The following is a 25,460-nucleotide window of genomic DNA, read 5'->3' on the forward strand; positions in this document are numbered from 1 at the left end:
ATTCATTGAAATAATTACTTACTCAAAAATATTGCGCACTACCGACTCTAAACTGGCTTAGCATATAGTCATTTGCATTTAAGTTTTTGTGAATTTGAATTTAAATTTTTCTCCAGTAGGAATAATTCTCTCAATGGGATTTTTCTCTTTAATCATTTGAAGGGAGTAGTTGAACTGTATTGCACTAGTCCCGAAATAAATATATGGGAACATTCCTAGTGACTTAATGTCTGGTAAAAGGAATCCCATGGATTCCTGAATCTTTGAAGATGATGTGCAAGTTGCTTTTCGAAACGTTGGAAGGAGATATGGAGGACCAAACCCGGTGCACAACCCGAGAAATCTTTACTGCTTCACAGTCCCTAGTGACACCTTGCTAGATAATTCTTTCTGTTTCCCTCCCAGGAAACCCCAATCCTGCTTTCAACTATGCTTGCAACTTTACCCTCACCCATTGCCCACCGCCCACCCAGATCCTTCTCCTCCCCTCTCCCTCCTTCCCTTCCTCCTCCTCCTCACATTTCCTACACACACACCATCTCCCACCTCCGCACGACCTCCAGCAAAACTTTCCTCCTCACTCCACACCACATTTCCCCTCCCCACGGCGACTCACACACATATTTCTCCACTTCTCTCACATGCACCTTAGCCCACGTAATTTCCTCCTGGTACCCCAACAACGTTAATTCGATTGACGATTTTGTGCCTTTGGAATTCCTCTCACTCATGTTAGCATTAGATGCGTTTACATGAATTGCCACGAGTGAAAACTTCTCCTGGACCGGGAATTGAACAATGGACTTTTGGCTTTGCGCAGCTTCTGCGCAGGCAACTACCGTATCCATGTTCTAGCGCACGCGTATGAGGTGTTATAAGGAGCAAGTAATTGACCACAAGCGTTACACACCTTATGAGCCGTTCCGTGCAAAGGTCACCAGATACAACTAGCTATGAGCCACACCATGGATAGGCGACAAAATATACATTATGTCGGCATCCATCTGGATCGGTTTTAGAATCAGCTAACTCTTTGGTGAATGGAATGGACATACCTGCTTACGTCTATGATCGAAGATTAATGGATATCGAGGATCATTATCAATAACCATCATGCATGTTTACATGATTACATGATGAAACCCACTACCGATTGTGGGTAGACTCTTTTAATTATTATCGACTGACCACCGAGCGTCTGCGACTAAAAATCGCACGAAAACTTATAAAACGCCTTTGAATCTCAAGAAACTGCAATAGCTGAATATGGCCAATCAGAAAGAAAGAACCGGATGCCTACCACTGACATCCTAAACCGCCATCACATAATCGATTTTCAATATCTCCGAAAACAGTTTAATTGCACCGATCAATAGACTCAAACTTCGGAAACACTCCACACATTTAAAGACTCCAAAGGTCCCATTCCCCAAGCCCTCTCAAACCCCCCTCCTGTTACTCTTTCCCTTCCTTTTTTCGAGAGAGTCCCAATCTTTATATTTTTCTCTCTCTCTCCTCTTTGCAGGTCCCCCAGGTAGCTCTCTCCATGTAAGGCGAGGCAGACCACAGCAGGATCGTGACGTCACCGCCCCGATCTCTCTCTCTCTCGTCGTACTCCTCGTCTTCGCAGAAAGGAGGAAGGGGTAGGTGGTGCGCATGTGAACTTACAAGTGTGGAGGTGTATCATAAGGAGAGGGGAAACAGCAAGTGTGAGAAGTAGAGGGAGAAAGGAACGGAAGAGGAGCGACATGTGAACGGAAGGAAATGTGAAGAGGAAGAAAAGAAAGGAGAAGAGGTGTGAAAAAATTTTAAGTTAAATAGAAACAATAGTAAAAAGAAAATAGGAGAAAACGTCAAAGTGAAAGGGTGATTGAGGAGTGAGGATAGGACAAAATAAGTCGATTTAAAACAAAAAATGAGGTAAAAAGTTTTGATAAGGCTGAAAAATATAAAATACAATAGGAAATCTCATGCTAATAGTGAGCACATATGAAAATGAAGCGTTAAAAGTTTTTAAACTCAAAAAGAAAGGATAAAGAAAGTGGCAAAGAGAAGATTTGGTGAATCAAGGAAGATTAATATATGGAAAATTTTTTTTAATTAATCAATAGGAGGGAATAAAGCAGAAATAAGAGGCGTAAAATACAGTTTTGGGAGAAAAACTTGCGGAAAGAAGAACTATAATACAATTTAATAACAAATTCTGGGTGTAAGATTTAGAATTTGTTTTGCTGCCTTTGTTCGCGAGTGTTTTCTAGTGCTACAGTGTGCACATTTAAAAGTACGCAATCGGATGAGTGGGTTGAAACGTGGCGGGGAAGGGAATTGAGGGGAAGGAATACCAGCTACGTGACTACGAAGGGACACAACATAAGGGAGTAGAAGAGATATAGCGTCTCTCTGCGCGGAGGAATTTCCAAGAAGCTCGCTCAAGGGAGGCGAAAAGGGTACGACGAGAAAGGGGAAATAACAAGTAAGGAAAACTACCCCGTCGCATGAGCCGCCACGGACACACACGGGAATTAAGTGTGGGTGCGTAACTCGCCAGTCGGGTTTTTTTTCCGGAATCACGAAGAGGAGGAAAGGGGACACACATAAAGAGAGGGAAAGAAAGTCATCATCCTCTCTCACGATCGAGACACAAAACAACCCCTGAAAGACTCGAAGGGATCGTGCTGAAATCCCTTCCCGACGGATAAAGATTCCCACCCTGCGAGGACATCTGCAAAAAGAAAATACAGACACTTCTCCTATACGGGAAAATAAAGGATTTTTGCGGATACGACGCGGGTGGAAAAGGGTAAAATGATGGGGAAATATTAAATGCTCAACGTCGTTGAGGATACGAAGGCATTGGTGATGCCGCGTTGAGTTTTATAATTCCCCCCGCTGGAGAAATGCCCGGGACTGCAGGATGCACGACCCTCAGAGCACGGCTGCCCTGCCCAGCAGCAGCAGACTCCTCGTCGGCCGACGCCCACCGCTCCCGCTCCTCCGCAGGTCCTCCTCCCTGCGCTCCCGCCGCTCCGTGACGTCCACCGGGTCCTCGTCCTCCGCCACTGTCGCCACAACAGCCAGCGGCAGCAAGAGGGTCTCCTTCCACCGGGACGTTAGGGTCAAGCGGATCCCCTCGTACCTGGGCGAGCGGGGACGCTTCGGGAGCGGATCCTTCAAGCGTCGGCACCACCACCGCGCCGCCCCCTCGCCTTCCCCGCCCCCAGACCCCTCCGCAGGCCTGGTCCGCCGTCTGGATCCGCCACACTCCCGCCAGGCATTGGCCAAGGAGGCGAGGAAAGTCCTGCGCGAGGCCGACAGGGTCACCTGCACGACCCTCCCCTTGCCCAAAGGGACGGGGGCCGGCGGGGGCAAGGCCGCCACCGCGGTCCCCCTCCTGCTCCTTGGCCGGAGGAAACAGCAGCGGCGCGCCCAGCCTCCCCCTCGACTCCACATCTCCCCTCCCCTACCGGCCGGGGCCCCGCTCCCCGCCGTGGTGACGTTCAGCAGCGCCGAGGAAGGCGGAGGGGCAAGCACGACCGACTACTCCTCCCTCGAGAGGCCGCCGAGGGAACGGCGAAAGAAGAAAGCTCTCTCCCCGATCATAGAGGCCACGACTCCCGTGATAGCAGGGCCAGCCTCCGCAACAGCCGGAGATTATTTCAGCGCGCGGTCCACGGGCGGCGGAGAGAGTCGCAGCATCCCGGCGGCGGAAGACGGCGGAGCCAGCGGGGACTCGTTGCTCCGCAGCAGCGGTCGCGACGAGAGCAGCCTCGACTCGCTGACCAGGGAGGACTTCAGGGACGAGGACGAGGAGGAGACTTTAGCGCACTGCGTTGAGACTTCAACGGGTGGCAGAATGGTGCACAGTAGTCAGATGCCGGCGGACCGCCCGCCACTCACGCGGGGCACCGTCACGGGACTGGCGCAGCAACTGAGCACCACAACCAGGCGACCTAAGGGTCCCCCTCCGGTGGTCGGGAGGGGTTACGCGACCACGCTCATGGACGCATATGGTGCGGACGACTATATTGTGAATCACAACAACAACCGGCCCTTCTCTTATACGGACCCGAGCAGCGTGCAGGCCACTTTACCCAAGTCGTCCTCCCATCCGAGGAACGGGGTTGACTTGGACGGCATAGGCGGCCTCGATCAGCGAGTCCCACGCGGAGGGAAAGAGGTAATCTACGCTCAGGTGGTGGTCAGTGGGCGGGATGGTGGAGGAGGCGGTGAAGGGGGTGGGTCGTCCTCGAGAACCGGGGGCGGTGGAGTCAAGAGAACTGTCCACACCTCAGTGCTGAATCATCAGCGAGTGGAGAAGGTGCCGGTCGTTGTTGCAGCGGAGGGTGCAGGACGGATATACTCGCGCCCCAAAGGGAGGAAGCGTCTCGGTTCGGAAGGCGAAGAAGAGGACGAAGAGGAGGAAGACTACGAGGAGGAGACGAAGACGAAGGGAGAGGAGGAGGAGGAGGACGAGGGTATCGCCGGGGACATGATGAGGATCGGCGGGGGTGGAGTGGGGGCGGGAGGAGTGACATCTTCCTCATATTACAGCCACCACCACCGGACCACGTCCTCCAGGGCGGCCGACTCCGGCAAAGTGGATTACATCGACGGGGACTACAGGTCCCGCCGAAATGCCAAGCCGTTTCAGAAAAGCTCCGATCCACGCAGGATAGAAAACTACAGAAGGTTCGACGAAGACGATGAGGACGATCTTGCTGACCGCACCTATCGTCGAGGAAGCTTAGACTATGGCCTCAACAAGACGGATCACTTCGGCAAGGGCCTCGCGTACAACAGAAAGGATCTTTTCGACTCGGGCATCGAAAACGACTCTGGTGTGGGTGGTTCCGGCAGGAGGAGGCCCAAAACGGGAGAAAAAGTGACTGTGGGTGAGGGTGTGACCGCCAAAATTGTGATGAACGGAGGACCGAACCTCCGATCGGCTCAGATAGGTGGTAGCTGTAACAACATCTCGCGGGTTACGATAACCAACGACAGTCCGGGACTCGGTGGTTCAAAGGATCGTTTCTTTTACTACGGTGCCAGTCCAGAGGACAGCACGACCCTCCAGGATAAGCGCAGGGGGAGTGGTTCCACGACAACTACAGTCAACAACAACAACAGCAAAAGTGGAAACGTGACATCATCATCCATGGTCTCCACCCGTTTAGTGCGCGCAGCGGACAAAAGAAGAGATGCGGACCTCCCAACATCGTCCGTTTTGATACGGCATTGGGCACCCTCTGCAGACGAAAAGCACAGTGGACACGACCAAAAACTTGTCGTCGAGGAATCAAAAGTTGAGAGCCACTACCATAGGGAACGCCGGCGGAGGCGGCGCAGAACCTCAGAGGGATACGAGGAGGAAGAGGAGGAAGAAATTGACGAGAGAAACGGTCACCCTCAGGATGTTGATGATGGCCATTACAGACGTCCCAGGAGTGGGAAAGATAAGGGGAAAGGACGCCTAGAAGACTTGGAAGAGGAGGAGCAGAAGGTTAATGGCAAAGATGGCAGTCAGTCAGACATTGATGACTATGACGAGCGCAACAACAACCACATGGTCACAACGAGTAGTAGGCGTTACCAGAAAAAAGGAGAGACTACCTTGAAGAAGAAGACTACGTCGACTGTAAAAGAAGAGGAGGACCCTATTGTGGTGGATAAGAAGGGAAAAGTAAAGAAAGGAGAGAAAGAGGGAGAGGAGAAGAAAAAGAGAGGATTTAGGCAATTCTTCTCCAGAAAGAGTGGCAGTTGTGCGAAGGAGACGACGGAGGAAAAAGGCGGTGCAACAGGGGATTACCATAAATCTACGTACGATAGGAGGAAGGACCGCGCAGACGGCTATACATCAGCAGAAGAGAGAAGGGTGAGTACCGAGAAAATTCAATTATTCCTTTCAAATGCGTCATGCTAAATAAAATTAACTTATTGTGAGTAGTAACCTTGGTAAAATCCCTAATTTTGGCAGGTTCATATTTAATATTGTTAAAAATTCAGCACGTTTTACATTCCTGTAACTACGGGAGGAAAAATCTTTAAGCATAGTTCGATAAATTTTAACATTGATCTTGGTGCGTCATAGTTACGTAATTAACTTGGAAAATTTTCTTCGGAATCTGTTTTATAAACTTTGTACGTAATTTGTTAAGTTGTTCTTTATAGATCATTTTGATACGCAACAACACTGGGCGTATTTTAACTTTTCAACAATCAATTTATATTATTAGATAGGACAAAGTTAGCTTAGGTGTATCAAAATGATGCAAAAAGATGAAGTACCAAAGGAACGATATGATGGTGGAAACATACGATCAGTAAGCTACAGGTACTACCCCAATAGGACCTGTGGTCCATCTTTATTTTTTGGATCTGAACTTTGAGAAAGTAAGGTAAAAGATCTCTATTTTTCGCTTGTGCATCACTTTCTATAAGAAATAAAATTAACATGTATACCCGTGAATTCGATAAGCAATCGCTTCTGACACAATTACGTAGCTGTTAACAGTACGAAGTCGAGATAAATAGAATTACCTACACTTATAAAACTCTATTTCTTGCGCAAAAGAGTTGAAGAATACTGCTACTAAATGGAAATATTGTTTTAAATGGCATTGCGGGTGATTGGTACTTTTGATTTAGACTAAATTAACCTTTATTGATTTCAAAATTTGATTCGGTTATGTATTATTAATTTTCTTTGTAAAATTCTATCTCAGAGTTAATAAAGAGGTACGATTTTATTCACGAATATATTCAAAACTTAACAACTGATTAACTGTCTTAAAGTGGAGTAAGTTTTATAAGCACCCTAGCACATGAATTTTGTTCCTCAATATTAAAAATTTCTAGACATAAATTCCTGCCGTAACCTCATGGCGTGCACTGTCTACATTTTATTTACTAAGCTTAATTCATACAGGTACTCATGTCAGATCCTTGGAAAGTCATTAAATGAAATAGATTATATGTCTCAGATATATTTCACATTTAATGACGCCGTATTACAGTTTATATCTCTATGAAAATAGGTTTCTTTGAATTATATTTTTCGCCTACAGAGGTCCTGGGATGATAAAAATAGCGTAATCCCTGCTAGGTTAGAAATAATAAACTCTCATAACAAGCGAAGTGAGTCGAAGAAAATACATAATTTTACATTGACTTGGGAATTTTAACGAGCAATATTTCGGACATACAATTAACAGGGAGGCTAAAAATATCTCCCTCATCATTCATCCGAAGCGAACATTTTCCTCGCAAGTCCCATGTCGTTTGTCAATAGTGAGATATTTATGAAACTTACATTAGAGAAACGGTTTTTATACCATTGAAACTAGCTTTAATGAAATTCGCGAATCACGAGTTAGGAAAATAAGCAGCCACAAACGAACAAGGTCAGGAACATTCTATCCGGGTCGCAGCAACAGATTCATTATTAAAACAACGAAGTAAACGCAGAGTTGATATTTAAATTTACATAACTAGTTATACCGGATTAGAATTGATAGTGAACCCTTTACCGAGAGCGTAGACTTGTGAATCGTAAAAGAGAATTATGCGACTTGTAAGCGCCTTTGATTTTAATTCTCAGCAACAAAGAACTTGGCGTGCAAATATACACCCAAACTTGGGATTCCTCGGCAACACACTAATGATCATGAATAGTCATTGAGTTCATGGATGTTCTTCAGCAAGGTCAATGGTTTTACTTACGCACATTTTGCATTTAACATGCGAGCAACTGAGCAAGGTTTGCTGCGGATAAATTAATATTCTTTGCACATTGACGATAAAGTTTAAAATCTCTGGGAATGCAGCGTAAGTTACTGGACACCCTAGCTGAAAATAGTAGGGCACCTTCATGTGCCAACAGATCTTCTTAAAGCAATCGCAAGTGCCTCAGGATAAAGAACAAACTCTCGATTTAAACGAAACACCATTGGCTTTTCCCAGAGTGATCTTTAGCCTTCAAGGTCAAATATCCTTGACATTAAAAAAAACTTGAAAATTTATAAGCAAACAATTTTGACTCGAGGGTACTTAGTACCTAAATATATAGCATTAATTAAATTTAAGCCACCTTTCAGTCCTTACAAACGATTTTAAAAGTAAAGAATTTGCTGCATTCGGCTTTCTAATATGCAGAATCATTTATTTACCTAGGAAATTATGTAAATAAAATTTACTACCCCGAAAATTACAACTGATATCTAAATACGTAGGTAAGAATCTAGATGTTTGTAAATTTAGAAAGTAAATATTTAAAACACGTCTTAATTTATTCAGACATTTTTTACCCAAAGTTTTTTTTTATTTTTCTCAAAGCACTCCATGCGTATCATAACAAATTATACACGTCATTTTCATGCTTGTTTCTGTCATACGTGAAAATCATATTCGGGGTGGCGCACGATAAAGATCAACATCCGGGAGAGGGAGTTATTTCGCCCGAGACCTCGCCTCAAGAGATCGGGATAATTTTTTTGTCCAACTTGAATCAATAGCAGCCAAAATTATTTTCAAAGGAAAGGAGGATCGACACTCCGCTGTTAGCATAGTCTGACAATTGGCTCCAGGTAATACGGAGACGGTGAAACGGGCAAGAAGCAGTATAAGAACCCAAGAGTGTTAAAAATCACTACCCAACACTTCAAAATAAATGCTTATAGACTAGACTATCCATTCACTATACATTGAATACATTCACTCTTTTCTCGTGATTTATTCAACCAATCAACAAAATCGAAAGCTTCCGGATTTTCGATTGAATTGACTATAAATGAGGGCGTTATTTGAATAAAAAACAGAATAATTAGTTCGCTGACGTAATTCTTTTGCAAATTTTATGAAAATATGTGTCAAAATTCTTCAATTTTAAACGTTAGAACTCCAAAAGTGAATATACATCTTTATTCCCTAATGATCCTCTATTCCACAATTTATATCATGAATCACCCTTACTGTGAAAATTAATTCCAAAATATCCTCGACGACTGTCATCATTATGCACGAGAAATATTTCAGTTCGGAATGACTTCGAGTTTTGAATTCGGAAATTCCCAATGAACATGATGAATAACTTTTCACTTAGCCACGGCAATTTATTTTATGAATTTTAAATCTCGATGTCACAGAGCTATAATCTGGCACCTTGATAAAAATTCTCTCCAAAAAAGGCATCATGGGCATGAAACCAAGCAATAAGAGTACTTAAAGATTTTCTTGAACTCTTACAGTAAATTTCATTCCTACGGTTATCATTTCCACGTAAAATAACAGATTGTATATTTAGTTATCATTAGTAACTCAAGTATTATCATAGAACCTTGAATTGTGGTATCATAGAAGACTTGACCTAGCTTAATGCAATACTTACAGCTCGCGTCATTTTAGGTATACATTGATAGAGCAGGACCTTCAATCTACCCCCGGAGATATATTAATTGCTGAAATATTTTTCCAAAATTTAAGCGTTACCAGTAGCTTATCCGAAATAAAATGAATTATTCAAGGCATACGACCAAAATACATCCTATAAGAAACATCGTGCGCATTTGAGCTATGAATCAGTAACAACCAAGGCCCTCTAAAAGCTCTCTATTGTATAAAAAATGGAAAAAAATATAACCACCTAAAACGCATCATGAACTGTCGCTGAGATAAAAAGAGTGTGCTATTCCTAATGGTTGGCGAGTTTTTAAGAAAATTTTGTCATAATTCAGCACCTTTTGATAAATTAGGTGAAATTCCGTGATCGGCAAAGGTGCTCGGGGGACACTTTTTAACACGCGAATGATCACCGTCCGCGATGGAGCGGAACGAAGACGAAAGTAATAGAAAGAAAAATTCCATTGACTGCTGTGACTCTAAAAAAGGAATCTTATGCAACAACTAGTTCAGGTTTTTAGTGCCGACAGCGACTTTAAAAAGAGTGCGGAGGAGGTGGGAGGCAAATGGTGACGAGACCAAAGGAGGGGAATTGGGTACGTGCTCTGAGGGTAATGACTGTGTCGTGATTTGCAATAGGTTACGCGACTTTCGAAATGCAATTAGCTCGATGCACACTCTACGTGGAATATTATTTTGAACAACACATTTGATGCTGTCTTTGCAAGGATGATCGAGGGTGGTTTTGCATTGATTTTTCCAAAATTATCATAAAAATGACGAAAAATAAGGTGTGCAATCCTTGACTCCAAAAACTCCCACCTCGCTTTTGGTTTATAGTACATGCCGCGTTTTTTTTACCTCCTAACATCGTATGGCAAGTACGTAGCAAGTTTTAAACTATTTCCCTTTTTAGAAGAGCATAATGACAATACCCAAATCACCTTAATTGGTTCTCATGATACCTGAAAACTGTTTGCAAATACCCTCTCAATTAACTCGTCTCAAAATATTTCAACCATAATATTATGTGTATTGACCAGTAATTATATGTGATGACGACAACACCTGCAAGCTAATTATTGAATTTCATCTCCATCCAAAAATCCTCCAATGATAGAGGAAACTATTAACAAAAACTCTCGAAAATTTCACCCTTCCCTTGCAAGCCTGATATTAACAATCTTTGGCCACATCCAGACACTTTTCTGCCACTTTGTAATGCCCAAACCAGGCCATAATTATGGAGATTATCAAACATGTCGACGATAAAGCCCTTTACGGTGACTCATTTATTCTCTCCGAGCGCTTGAGTCGGTTATACATAATGCATAAGCTTTAACATATATTGGCACAAACCTGTCAGCATTATTGGTAACAGCGAATTATATACATTAGGGTAGACACATTGCCCAAGATTCCGTTCGAGGAGGCTATGTTTAAAAACAGGGTCGCTTCTGAAAAAATTTATGCAATTTACTTCTTCGCATAACATGTCATTAGCATAGAATGGTATTTCAATGTATTCTTAACGAAATCTGTGAAATTGGTACTGCATATGAGAAAAATCCTCATGGCGTTCAAACAACAGGCAAAGTTGAGAATAAACTTTTCAAAGTTGTTTTGAATAAATTTCAATGCAAAAATACTTTAATTTACTGCAAATTTCATAGTGCAGGAAACACTTGTTATTTTTACAGCACCATTGAGCCTGAAATATTGTGATATTTATAGTCAAGTGAGTCTGTGAAAGATAACATGGTAAGCATTACTCCAGTAAAACAGTTATGCTTACCATGCGAACTATTTTGAAGTTATCTCGATATATAATAGAGAAGAATAGGCAGGAAAAAAGATAAATTTTGAAGAGTCGAACAAGTTTCATACCTTCAAGTCAGATGAACTTTCAAATTTGTATTGACTAAATTTCTACGTAAATAAAGTTTAATTCACGGCTAATTTCATATTGTGATATTTTTAGTCAAGTGAGCCTGTTAAAGATGATTACTCCAGCAAAACAGCAACCCTTCCCATGCGAACTATTTTGAAGTGACCGTGGCAAATAATGCAGAACAATAGGCAGAAAAATACAAAAATTTAGATGAGTCGCATCATTTTCACACCATCGTGTCATGAATTTCGACCGGAAAATGCCTCAACGCTGTGAAATATTCGTGGGCGGAGGCGTTCATCCCAACTGAATTTCACTAAACTTAAGTTCACCATTCTTCTCCTCCGCCCGCGAGCTAAGTAGCGGTATTTTTATTGGTCGGACAAAAAGAGATTTCCATCGAACAAGACCGCAAAAGAAGAGCGGTCGGGTGCTGCCCCTTCCCTCAACGGCGAAATTAAAATTCCCGTCAGCATGTCGAGCGGAAACTTCGCCGACAGAGGGAGCGCAGGGGGATTCGAAGTGAAAGTGGATTACGACCTTCTTCTCGGACGCGGCTCTAACCTCATCGCCACACACACGTCACATCACACAAAACACATGCGCACCAGTTCTTCCAGTTTCAGTAAAGTCCCACTCCGCTCGCAATGATTCAATTATTTCAATATTACCCGAAGGAAGCGCATTATTGCTTTAACACCGGGGGTACACTCTATTTTACAGTACAGTCGTTCACCAAATGTTTTCTACTGCTGATTATTAAAGAGTTTGAAAAATAAAGAACCCTTAATTTAAATTTCCTCTATCTTTCGTCTACGTCTCGAATTATTAGTCCAAAAATCGGATTTCCTAACATTTTCGCTGTTAAGTTGACGTCACTAACTCCCAAGCGCACCAGCTCTATCAGTTTCAGTAAAGCCCTTCACTTCGCCCAATAATGAATTTATTTCTGCTTTATCCGAAATAAGTGCAATGTTGTCTTTATCCCGGGGGATTTAGAAATACGTCCGTTCACCAATTTTCTTCCATAGCCGGTTGTAATAGAGGTTGAAAAACAAAAAAACCCTTATTTTAATATTCCTTTATCAGTCGCCTGCTAGATTCTATATTACTATGTTGCCTGCTATATTCCATATTAGTATGTTGCCTACTAGAGCCCACAGTTCAGAGCTATTAGAGTCCAAAAATCGACGTCCCTAAACCTTTCGAAGTTTAGTTGATGACGCCACGGACTCATGCCGAGCGAGACCGTCTCTCAGGAACTCCTCGACCTTTTACATCACCTTCGCTTGGCTCGTTGTTGTTTACACTGCTGTTTGTGGTTCCCTCCGTAGATAGCGGTTTTTTCAGAACGAGTTAATGGGGCGGCAACTTTGGCGTTCTCTCATTTTAAAATTATGAGGAAATGCCTGAATGAGGAAGATTTTTTTTCCGTCGTGGCATATCTTTTCCTTCCATCTTCTTTAAATGGCTAACGATTACGAGTCTGAAAAAAATGAAACCATTAACAACGTATACATATGATCGCAAACCCCATTCTATTTATCGTTATTCCGGATTATTCGTCGCTAAGGGTTATTAACAGCTAGCATAAGAAAGTCACGAGAAGATGATAAAATAATATCATCAAGAGTCACTAATTTCTCCACTGCTTGAGTGAGCGAGCGCAAATAATAAATAGCATGAACACCGAGGATACAGCAGTCCACACGAGAGGGACTGGAACCCTAGGCCTTCAGTGCGGCAGGCGAGAGCTTGACCCCAGCCGACACCCCGTCGATTCGAGCAAAGTTAATAAAGTTATCCAGATAACTCGATCAGAAAATAACAACTCATGCATTAACTAGGAAAAATCTCAAAATTAATATACACCAGAACGCGATTCAAAATCACATGATAACTTTAACCCTTTATCGCTTATCCTCTGCAACGTAGCTATCGGCGTGAAATGAAGCAAAAACCTTTAGTCAAACCAATCCACTGGAAAGTGAATATCACGCATGGGGTCCCGTTTTTGCTCCCAGACAAATAGCTCTTGGATTGTTATTATTTGGATGGGGTGCTGAGACTTCACCTGCGATCTGGGTCCGGGACCCTTCATCGCCTGCAAAACGCTCTACGCATTAAGCCACCAGGTCACTTTTTGCCGCTATTATAGATATCTAATAATACTACATTATGTCTTAAACACTCTCAATGTGGATTCTCATCCCGGTCAATGAAAAATTAAATATCAAAAGCACATGATATTTTACCGGATCTCATCATAATTTCCACGAAATACGAGATGTGAGGAATGATTCAGCACGAATCTCCATTCGCCCCGTTTTATAGGACTCAACATCCGCCCTCACCATTGTTCACGACCGCGTTCGAGTTTTGGTATCTGAATATATCTACTGACAACGCTTTGCTTTCGAGGTCAGCGATGGAAACGCAAAACATTCTTCAGGTGACACACCTCCAGCTGAGCTACCTTAATTAAAAATATATAGTAGGTAGAATTCTCGCACGCTGTAGTTACATTGTGCAGCTTCAATGAAAAGAGTATTTTTTTATCAAAAGCATTCCACGTTTCAGTATTTCTTTCGAGTAATGCCGACCATTTCAGCGTCACGTCAGTCAACGAGAATAAACTTGTTCGAAAGGATTTTTCTCGAATTGACTTATCGTGGACGACAGATTAACCTGCGTTACATGAAGCACCAATATGTCATTATTAATAGCTATAGCCCCATATAATAAGCTAAATACGAATTTATTAATCGAGTTACTTTAAAATTTCCATACCATACTAGGTTAAAGAATTGTGGTAATCATGAAAATTGTCGAAGAGATGAAAAGTTTCTGTACATCTCTCACTCAAAAACAAATTCAAAATTTTGATTTTCTACCATTGGAATGTCTACGGTTGAGAAGCTTTTTTGTGCAGTACTACAGGGAAAAGTTGACTCGGGAGCTGTATTTAATCGAGTTCGTGCAACACAAAGATTTAGATAATGCTAAGCTATTATCTCGAGGTCGAGCATCGATAGTTATTCGCCACGTTTTTCACAAAGATGTTAGTTGGAAGCAGCCCTAGTTATTAAATTTATAATTTAAACTGAAATATTTACTGGTGGCAGAAGAGATTCCCACTGCCCGAAGGGTAGGGGCCAGAGCCTCGATTAGAAATAACTAACATTTCCCCTGCTAGATATTATGGCATTAGCTGAAAAATACTGTGATATTCCATGCATAAAATTAGCCTCCACTGAATCTTAGCCATATTATCACAGTTTAATCGCTTCCTCAACGGGTGCGGCGATTCAAAATCGCCCACTATTCCCGGGCTGTGGATCCAGGTCACATCTGGACCATTCCACGCTGAAATCTCGGGGTACTAGTGCAGATAAGCAAATAGTAGATACTTTAAGCAACAGAGATATCGTCAAAAAAGCCAATGGCTTCCCTCCACCTCTGAATATCAGTGGAATAGTTACTTGTAGCACTGTCCGAGAAGCCAAAACACCTTCATCAGTAGTCAATATTGGTGACAAAATGCTCCATTTCAAGAAAAAATCCAATAAAATTTTCTCGTTAAACACCGATTAAATTTTCAATTTCAAATTACTCCTCTGGATAACTATATAATTGAATGCAATCACGTGGATGCCAATTACCGATTGGTTACCACTACGCTAGAATTCAGGTGCTTACTACCATGTGAAGTGCCGTACAAACCCATGTTTATCAACTCTGACTACCTACTTCCAAGAACATGAAGGAATGCGCAACTCCTCTTCCTCCTGGACCGCATCAATCACCATCTCACTCCCTAACCCAGGTCTCCCCAATTTATTGGTAATCCCATCTAGGAACCCAATGAATACGTAAGCCTCCACGGGACAGGCAGGAATCTCAGCCAGGATACATCCAGGAGTGCGTTGTTTCGGATGCAAAGCACACAATCTGTTTTCCTTCGCTTCCTAATCGGGGAGGATCTCTCAAGCAAGGGAAGGAGCAACCACGATAAGATCTGGGAGAAATTCATTCAGGCGGTCCTTTTTCGCTTTATTCAAATTTTATGTGCCCACGCCGGAGCCCAGGTTAACTTGTCCTCGACGGTTTATGGTGGTCCGTCTGAAAGACAGCAGTTCAAGAAAGAGGAAGTTCTAACTAAAATATTAGGAAGTAGCAGGCCACACGGCATTACTCGGGAAGGATAGTAAGTAGAGATGTCGGAAACTTGGAACTCCCACTCCCAATGCATCACCCGGTTGTCTCAAAAATGAAGTAAGACGGTGATCGGAAGATGCTGAACAATAAACAATCGAAAAAGGATTTCTGTTTACTGTGCACGGGCTCAATTTACACACATCCCTCTCCACAATATTTGTCGTTATGTGATTCCATACGTATGTGTGTAGACCAAAAACGTCTTTTGAACTCATACCCCAGCAAATAGGTTCGCACCGAGAGGATTAGTAGGTAATTGTAGTATTATTTGAGTCATGTTTTTCCTTAGAGCGAGTGAAGAGATGTGCTTAACACAGAAGTTGTATGACGTGAGGTGACAAATGTTGGTGATAAAACGACGTGAAGAACGTTTCTGATGCAACCAAAAGTAGTACTACGAGGTTTGGGAGCATGTGATACACTTATATACTAATTTTGGTTGCAATCCATGCTTCCGTATGGAAACGCATAGAGGACAAACCAACAAACATCCTCTTTTATAAATATAGAAGATAGATATTTAAAGAACCTATGCAGAAAAATATCTGCGATACAACAGCCCAGAATAAGTAAGAAACACGGAGATATCAATGCTCGGATATGCGTGAAGGATTTTCAGACATCACCTACGCCGCATTTAAACAAATCCTTGAAGGAACTTTAACCCAAGAGATTCAGCCCGAGGCATGGGAGAGGCTGCCGAGCTGCGAGGAAAGCAAATAAAAAAATTCAGATTATTTTATTTTCGTGCGTGGGACGGCTAAGATTGTGGCGTTGCCAAATTGTATGGGCCTCGGGTACCTGTAGAAGCCGTCGGTATGAGGACTGCGCTGGAGTTTTAATAATATTCACGCGCTTCACGAAGGTCAGCGCCTTCTGTTCTCTACACGAAGACATCGGAGACTAGCGAAGATAGAGAAAAGGGTAGGGCACACATGATCGTGCCTTAGCATTTTAGATGAAACCCTAAAGGTACAGATCCTTCCTTATTCATTCATAATAATATTGTACGTGATGGTCAACCGCTATATATGAATGGAGCTGGTGGATGGAAATATTTAACGGGCTCCTGCATCAAAGTTATCGTTACATTTATCTATGTCTATGGAATTACGTGAAAATGGTGCGTTCATTTAACAATCGTTAAGGTATGCTGATGTTCAATATTATCTAAACTCTCCTCAAAAAATACCTTAACCTTATAACGTTAAAAGTCCATGTTTCAGCAAGCATCAAATCTCAGTATGCCAATTGCAAATTATATAAGAAATACCCTCTCGTGCCAGTTTGAAATGACGCTGATTTAAAAAATATGAAATCCTGCGTTAAGCTCCTTAATTGAGACTCTTGCACCATATTTCAGTAAAAATGTCACATGAAAGCTGAAAAAGTCTTTCCCGATAAAGCCATAGAAACTGCATGTTTCGGGTTCAAAAATGACGAAAGCGGGTGGATACGGTTCGGCAACATTTTGAGAGATGCTCCGTGCTTTCAGCCATTCAAAAAGATGTTCCAAGAATATATGTCACTTCACTCTGCTGTTTCCGTTCGGCACCGCTGTGTCCTTACGACATCACAGGATATTTTAGGCCGCCCGAGTACAAACATCCTCGGAAACAAAGTCTTTCTTTTTTGGGTCATTAGGAGAAGCAAGCATGGGCACTATATGGGAAGCAATATCTTCCTAAGCAAACACCTATTACCCAACATATTTTACTCCATTGTGTCAACGGAAATGGGTACGGCCTGGAGATAAAAAAGCACACTCACACTAGCGCTTGAAGTTGCCGGAGATTTTAATGCGTTTTCTCCGTTTCTGGAATGGAGAGTAGGAACGAGTTGAGAGTCGAGACGGTATTACGCAAACGAAACATAAGACGTACTTCAAACGTTTCTTCGGTGTGTCGTGTTTCTTTTTTCTGCCGAAAAGTGTCGCCTTTACGGCTATTTTTTCTGTAGAAGCGTGCTTCAATGAAAGACATGGAAAACGCAAGGAGACTAATGGTACGGACAAGGGATTGAGTAATTTCTTACCCAAAATAATTGACTGAAGTCCTCCCATACTTTCAAAACTCATTTAGGCTTCATCAAACTCTAAAAAAAACATTAATTAAGCGTTGTACGGCCATGGAATAGTTGAATAATATGCTTTCCTAAGACTTTTGATTGAGCAAGTTAAGTAATTGGGCAAAGGAAGGTGACTGAGAAACTTTGCGTTTATGTTTTTCCATTTTTATTTTCGGTATCATTAGCGCATTTATTTACGCCTTTACTTACCTTTCGAAAATTTTCTTCCTTAAAACAATCACTTATCTTGCCGAAAATGGTTGTTTCAAGCTTGACTGTGTGGAATTAACTATGTTAACCAATGACGTCTTAAGTCCACGTAATTTGTGTAAAGTACGTGGAATTACGAAGTCATGGATTTTTATTCACTATATTTACATGTTCACTGTTGTGGATGACCATAAGGGACCCATGTAACTCAAAAACTATAAGAATGTTTAATATCCCTTGTGTTTTGCACATCCGTAATAAATTCACCGCCAACTAGCAGTGCAAACCAGTGTTGCAAAGGAGAACCACTGCAGTCGGGAGAAAGGAATTAATTGTGGCTTGCCACTGTTTATCTCCCGTTTTGTGGACAGGCTGTTTTGACCCGTATTTGCAAGTTTTTTGCACCCAGCTTTATACAATATCAAGCTACAGCACTGGGACCAAAATCTAAAATGTTCGTGCAAAGATTCTTCGTCGAACGCACCAAACCCCATCCCTGTAACACTTGATACGGCTGAGTGAGATAGACCCTGTAGTGTGACTACGCAAAATGCCGACAGACTGACATGCCACAAACTAAATATATGTGTATAGATAGTGCCACCAATGTAGGTGAACGATAGCACTTGCTTCTAAATAAAGGTCGGAGTTTGATATTTCCCGATGCTGCAACTCAAAACGAAACAAATTCTCTCCCAACTGTGAGCAGCACGCGGAAGGCAGTCCATTACGCCCGCCATCGACGTCATCCGCATATGCCGCCGACCATTAAGTGGAAAACAAGCGCTCTTTCACGGACGTCCCTCGATTATGAATAGCCGAAGAGGATTTACGCGAGGAAAGAGAAGATGATTGGGCGGTCTCACGGATACAACTTGTTTATTACCCTTCCCCCCATCTATAATCTGCCGCCTGAACTTCAACCCATCTCCCCGTTCCCCACGTAATCTAGGCGGGGTGAAAGTTTGGACCAATTGACGGGGCGTGATCAACGCTATCTCTCTCTCCTTCGGAATAAAGGGGCAGCCTAGAGTGGACGCTTGTACTCAAGGAATGTATCTTCCACTTGGTGGCAGGCGCGCGCCGGGCTCGCGAGCGGGCGAGTGAGTTAGAAAGGACTAGAGTCGTCTACTGGGAGGTCTGGGGGAAGACCCACTGTGGCTGTGTGATTTTACAGAAATGCCTGCCGGCTTTCGATTCCGAAATTTTATTGCAAAATATCTTCTCTGTACGACAATCTCTCTATGTTCTACCGGAATGGTACCTATATTGAGCTTTAAAGTTAAACGCCGAACGAGCGGCTAGGTTTCCCATCGTTTCGATGAACAAAATATTTCAATTCATATAAATGAACTATTCGTATGTGATATATCTTGACAGGAATCATCATTCCCGCCCAACCAGCCACATATTTATCTTAATTTTCGGACATGTTATCAACTAAAAGCTTATGCCGTCATTTTAGAATCTATTTTAGGTTCTTGTCAACAACCATCTGTGTTTGCAATCAGTATCCCGAATGAGAAACTTATACTTATTCGCAGAGACTAGAACTTTCTCATTCGAGATTAAGATATTTATGAAAAATGGTCTACTCCATGCATGCTGAATTTTTCAAGTCAGGCTTTTGTAACACGCTTTACGAACGGAATTCAAAACAATATACGACCGATTGAGCCGGAGTGATGCGTCTTCTGAATAAAGTGAAAGCAAATAAAGGAAGTTAACAATATGTTCATCCACATCTGCGTGTTCATGCTAATAGGTGAAAATGTTGAAAGAATATAAATACTACGAAAATTAAATAATTTTTCCCCATATTTGTGCCGACTGTGATACTTCACTTTATTCTCATTTATCTTGCCTATTTTGGCTCCATTTAAAATGATAATTTTAATTTTGAATACCAAGAAGTCTATATGGCATGGTCTCATCACGCCATATCCGTCGTTCTTATTGCGATTATATCTTATTCGACGCATAAGTAGCAACGCTATAATAGCCTGTTGTAATTCATAAATAATTTAATGCGATTTACAAATAAAAATAATAAACGTAGACAGTCAATTCTTTATTACGATGCAGATGCCATTTATAAAATAAAACAGTAAAAAATGCTTAGTTATTTCATTATTGACTGGTTCTTTAGGGTAACAATTTGTATTCCATAAGTAATTCTACAAAGTGGCACATCATAATAGCAATACACTGAATTGTAAATTCGCCAACTACGTTGTGGTAGAATGAAAAATCTAGCTAAATATTTTAACTTTCATAGGGAATTTGCCGTATGAATACTTCTCATGGACCAACGACCTAGGAATACATATTTCATTTTACACAGCGTTTACAATAAACGCAAAAAATTGTCATAATAATTTTAATGAATATTATTCTGCTTTAAGTAAAAAATATGTTAGGGCTTCATTTCCTATTCCCTTTGATCCTCCGCTATGGTGAAGAAACGTCTTTGACGGATGGATAGGCTGAGGTCAGGCAGCAAAAAAACACTGGGTGAGAGTGAAAGTGGATGCTGCGACAGGGTCTATTCTCCCGACAGTGTGTACCTAGGTAACCAAGCACTCCAGCGTAAACATCGGTCACGGCAGCGTATTATGACGGGCTTTGTGCACCTTCATCAATATGCAGGGTGGATGACGCAGAGATAAATTACGTCGATTCGCGGATGCGGCACTGCGGTTGATAGCAGCGCCAGCAGTGTATGTATTTATTAGCAAGGTGTCGGCTCAGGTGGGGGAGCGACTCATCTTGAATATAATTAAAAACCTATGATCTCTAAGAGGCAATGAGTAATGCAGATAGTTTCAATGGATTTCAAGATATGAACTACATCAAATAATTTTACTGCAGCTTCTACAAATTTCAATCCCCGCAAGATTAATTTTAGTAGATATCTCATCATAGGCGAACTCAGAACCATTGTAGGAGGGACTAATAGAATGATTTGTTTTGGATTCCCCAGTTAGAATTTAGACAGTTATTTGTTGTTTCTTTAACAGTTAATTCTTAAATTACTCATGGTAAGACTATTCATTCACAGAACTGGGAACTTTTCTAGATAAGTTGAATTAGAATCTATGGTACGTTACAGACCCCCATGTATCCGCGATTTTCTGATAGTTGCGTATCAGATTGACCTGAAATTGTTAATGCGGAATATTAAAGTGAATTGACGTTATTTTAAATTTAATTTAATAAACCTTAACTCCATCATATCAAAAGAGTTGATTTTTTTACTTAAGTACTGAGAAAAGAGCTAATCTGGATGCATCAGTCAGGTGGCGACGAATCATTTTGATTTTTAAAACAATTTTGAGAATGAATGCTTCACGTTCAAAGCAAATACTTTTCCAAACAACGGGCAATCCCAACTCTCGTTGGGATTTATTTTTACTATAGCGCGTTCTTTCTTTAGTAAAAAGGAAAATCGAGGCTAATATTCATCCAAGGAAGAGCCTGATTAATATTTCAACTCTAACATCGCGAATTTTAGTCATACAATACATCAGTAGCGACAATTATATGTTATAACGCCGGGAGGAAATGATCGTCTGTATAAACTTATTCTGGAAGCATCAGCTAGATGGTGATACTTCATTTTGATTTTTAGAAAAATTTTGAGAATGATTACTTCATGTCCAAAGCAAATAAATTGTAAAGTATGGGATCATGCCCAATTATCGTTGGCAATTATTTTAACTAAAGTACGTTCTTTCTTTAGCTAAAAAGGATATTCGAAACTAAAATTCATCTACTGAAGATTCCGATTAATATTTGAACTCGCGCATTTCAGTCACATAATACATCAGCAGTGAAAATGATATGTTAAATCGCCGGGAGGAAATAAAAAAGGAAAGCAGATGTATAAACTTGTTCAGCCAGTTTTTCGAAATCTTACATAAGCCATTTATTTCCCGACCGCAAAGGGATCGGCTGGGTTTAATAAACAGGGACTTCCTCGCGATGCGTGCGAACGTGGGAAGTGGAAGGAAGGTAAGAGCCACAAGCACAGCGATCGCTTCGGGGAATACGAAGAAAGAGAGAGTTAAGTTGACTATCCCACTCTCGAAATGGCAGTGCGGAAAAAGGCAAACTAAGGCTCTTTAACAAGAGCGACCAAAAAATACTAAAAATAATCACAATGTTTACGATTTAGTTTAGCCTTTCTCTCAGTCCTTTCACTCTTTCGTCATACCGTCATACAAATGCATAGAACTCTTAGCCAATGGCAAACAATGGACAAGTGAGCATTCATATTTGCGTAGTTTTTAACTCCTAAATCTGCCACTTAACAAGGAGAGCGTGGGCATCGTGAAATGATTGCATGCGTGGAGAAAATTATTCATAACAATTTTTGTAAGAGAAAAATCATGTTCATAAGGAGAGCAGACAGCCATTTTCGCTAGAAAAAGCATAAAAATTAAATTCATCATAGGACCTTATGTAGGTCAACAAAAGGAAATGGGTCACCATCCATTTACAAGCGTTGATTATCTGGTCACTGGAAACCGATTCAATATTAATGATGAATAGGTTTCGGACTATTGATAAAAGCATAAAGACGAAAACAGTATGTCTCTCTATCGACGGATAGTATTATATTGGCACCTATTAAAATCATTTTTGCTTCACTTCGTTATAATAAATTATAAAATTGAGCAACCCTAAAAAATGTGAATGAAAATGGAACCCGAAAGAAAGTTTTCATTCTAGTCGATTATTTAATCTGGCGTGATAGATGGAAGTGTGACACTTCACTCTCACTTATTATCTAATCCGTCTTCCCTAAATCATAATTTCTCAACTCTCCACGATCACCATTCGTTGATGTCTGGCAGCTTTCCTCGCCGGCGTTTGGCCTTTGGCCCCTCGGCTTTGGTCAGCATGCGTCGCCAACTTTCTCTCACTCATCCCCGATCAAACGCGACGCAACCGTCAAGCAACAGACAGGCCCGTATAGTCGGGTTCCTTTAGATTATCAACCCTTCCGTGCATCAACTACTTCTCGTGACTTTAAAATTTACGGGGAATAGATAAGAATCCAAAGTAACATTTATCAGCAAATTCTAAGGTCATATTGCACTACTAGGTGACAGAATTTTCGTCGCGACGTTAAATTCATATAATTAATTGGTAAATATTAGGCGAATCCATCAGTTTAAAGAGAAATTAGTGAGTTTTTCCAGGTTTTAATAAGTATTGCATAATTTCAATCTCATTTTTATAAATACGTAATATATACACATGAATAATTAGGGAAAAATATATTCAACTGCGAATGAAAATTCTACGTCATATTTATTAACTCAAATGACCACTCTATTTTCGATATTTGTTTTGAATTTTCATATTTTTGCACCAAATAATAGTAAATAGCAGTCGTATTTGTTTTTTCTAAAGCCTCTAAACGCGTTTTATTTTGCTACTTATAGTTATGGCGTAAAGTGTCTCCTTGCCTGTTGGTAACAATCGCAGCCTGTTGTTGTTTTCAGTCCAAATTGTGTTTCCTGATGGAAAGCGAAATCGTCACGAAACGCCCTTTTACGTCAATCGTATCATATTTTTTTGGCCAAGCAAATGTTTTTGCTTCTAGTATAATTGCTCAAATCACTGGCCATGTCAAGTGGGTGAACGAGAAGCCAAGGCCTACCTTCAAACTTCAAGGAAAAAAATGTCACTTCTCAAAGAGAGAGGGTTTTCTGACCATACAGGTTGAATTAATTGAGCGTAATACCTCCCAATAATCGCTAGTCGGAGTGTTTTGAAAGGCACCAGAATATAAGAGCCCTTATGGGGAATCGGGCAATCATAAAAATCTATATTTTCCGCACTTGTTTTTCTTACTCGCCACATAAATACGAAGGACGTTAATAAAAGGTAACTTGGCTCTGTAAGCTGTGTCAATAATGCCACTCTTGACATAGTTGTATATACGCACCCAATAATGCCCCTAATGGCAATAAAGTCACATCTGAAAATGGAAAGACTCATCCTGAGCTCATAAAAGGCACCGATAATCGATTTTTCACCCATCATCTCAAAATTTTCTCTAAAAAAACCCATTTTAAGATTAATTCGTTTTTAAGCATAGAAAAAACTATTAATAATACTATCAAATTGGTCAGTTCTTGACAGATATAAGTTTTTTAGTTTTGTCTCTTTAATATAACGCAATTTCGCAGAGACAGCCGCCTTTGTAAAATATAGTTTCCTTTTACACTATTTTTTTAGTACTATTAATCCAACTAAGTATGATGGATTAAACTTAAACAATTTTCTGAGCTCTGGGGGGGGGGGGGTTATCCCCCAAAACCCCCCTCGCTGCGCCACTGGAGAGGAATACTGTATTGTACCTCATATCCCCTCTTGCTTTGGCTCTTCTCTCCAGGTAATAATGAAATCTCACTCTTTTAAATACCATTATCGCCAATAATTTAAACATTATATCACCACACGTTTCAGAAAAGAAACGTAAAAGCGCCATACGGTGTGACTTCAATGGCGGAGACTTCAACGCCCAACTGTTATGCGAGATGGACTGGGATGATAATCACGACTGTGTTAATTAATGCACGCACCCCAGAGCTCTACTTAGCACAACACGGAACTCATGAATGTTTAAAAATTTTCAAACTCGCCACAAAATCAGTATATTAAAGTTCATTTCGCATTTAAATATAAAGAAGAAGACGGTCTTGGAATAAGCGGAAAGAGTGAGTAGAAATCATCATGAGGACACACTTGACTCTGCTGGCGTCCTTAGCTTCTTCCCATCCCAACAGCACGCCTGCGCACGAATTCCACGGACACGTGACACCCCCTTCCCCCGACGGTCTATTCCCGACATCCCTTCCCCGGTTACGTCTGCCCAATCCGCCAACAGCACGCGTGGCCTCTGTCCCACGCTTAAAGCCGACCGTCGCTCCTACTATACAGCTCCCGGCTGGATAAACCCTCCTCCTCTTCGCCCCCAAAGAACGATCCCTCGGGTTTCGCCTTTCTGAATCGAATTTCCCGCCCACTTTGATTCTTTCCTATCATAATACTTCTTTTTTTCACGACTCCGGATCGGCGGCGTTCCTCTGAATAAAAAAGAGTGGAAAAAAATATTCCTCGAGTCCGTTGCACCTGTTCTTTCGGACGTTGAGCACGAGGATTCTTTTTTGGTCTTCCGTGTCACCTGTCGTTTAACGCCCGTCAGGAGCCGCTTACAACACGCGAGTCGAACGGGGCACGCCGTTTGACGGATTTAATCAGGTGGTAAACAAAGAGTGACGGTACAAATTTAGAAGACTTAAATACCTCCCATGAGTACGGATATCTAATTTTTCGGATGAACACATATCGCGAGAATTTTCTCGTGAATGATCTCGTACTTCAACCCAAAATTGATACAATCATCAAATGGAAGCGAAAGACAATACCTTTATGACCATATTTACAAGATTAATCCATTACCCCAACGTACCATGAAATTTTCTGTCGACAAGATGGCAACAGTCTTGCAACGGTATGATGAACCAATGAAATGAATGATAGTATGATGAATCTTTTAAAAGTTGTATTTCTTTCGTGAAAAAATGAATGAAGAAGGTTTTATTACGTTATCGCTAGATTTAAATCACCCTAAAAACCAATTTTTATGACAAAAGTATCAAAG

At 41.5% G+C, this 25,460-nt stretch overlaps 1 protein-coding gene across 1 annotated transcript in view; it reads left to right on the forward strand.

Moving 5' to 3' along the window:
• Positions 1 to 25,460, forward strand: part of LOC124156027 — a 346,266-nt gene that overhangs the window by 156,733 nt on the left and 164,073 nt on the right. The window contains exon 3 of the mRNA XM_046530314.1: positions 1,526 to 5,872. Within this exon, the coding sequence (XP_046386270.1) occupies positions 2,915 to 5,872 (2,958 nt within the window). The 5' untranslated portion in view covers positions 1,526 to 2,914. The remainder of the gene's footprint in view (positions 1 to 1,525; positions 5,873 to 25,460) is intronic.

The sequence above is a fragment of the Ischnura elegans genome, chromosome 3 (assembly GCF_921293095.1).
Source record: "Ischnura elegans chromosome 3, ioIscEleg1.1, whole genome shotgun sequence".
Taxonomy (NCBI): Eukaryota; Metazoa; Arthropoda; class Insecta; order Odonata; family Coenagrionidae; genus Ischnura; species Ischnura elegans.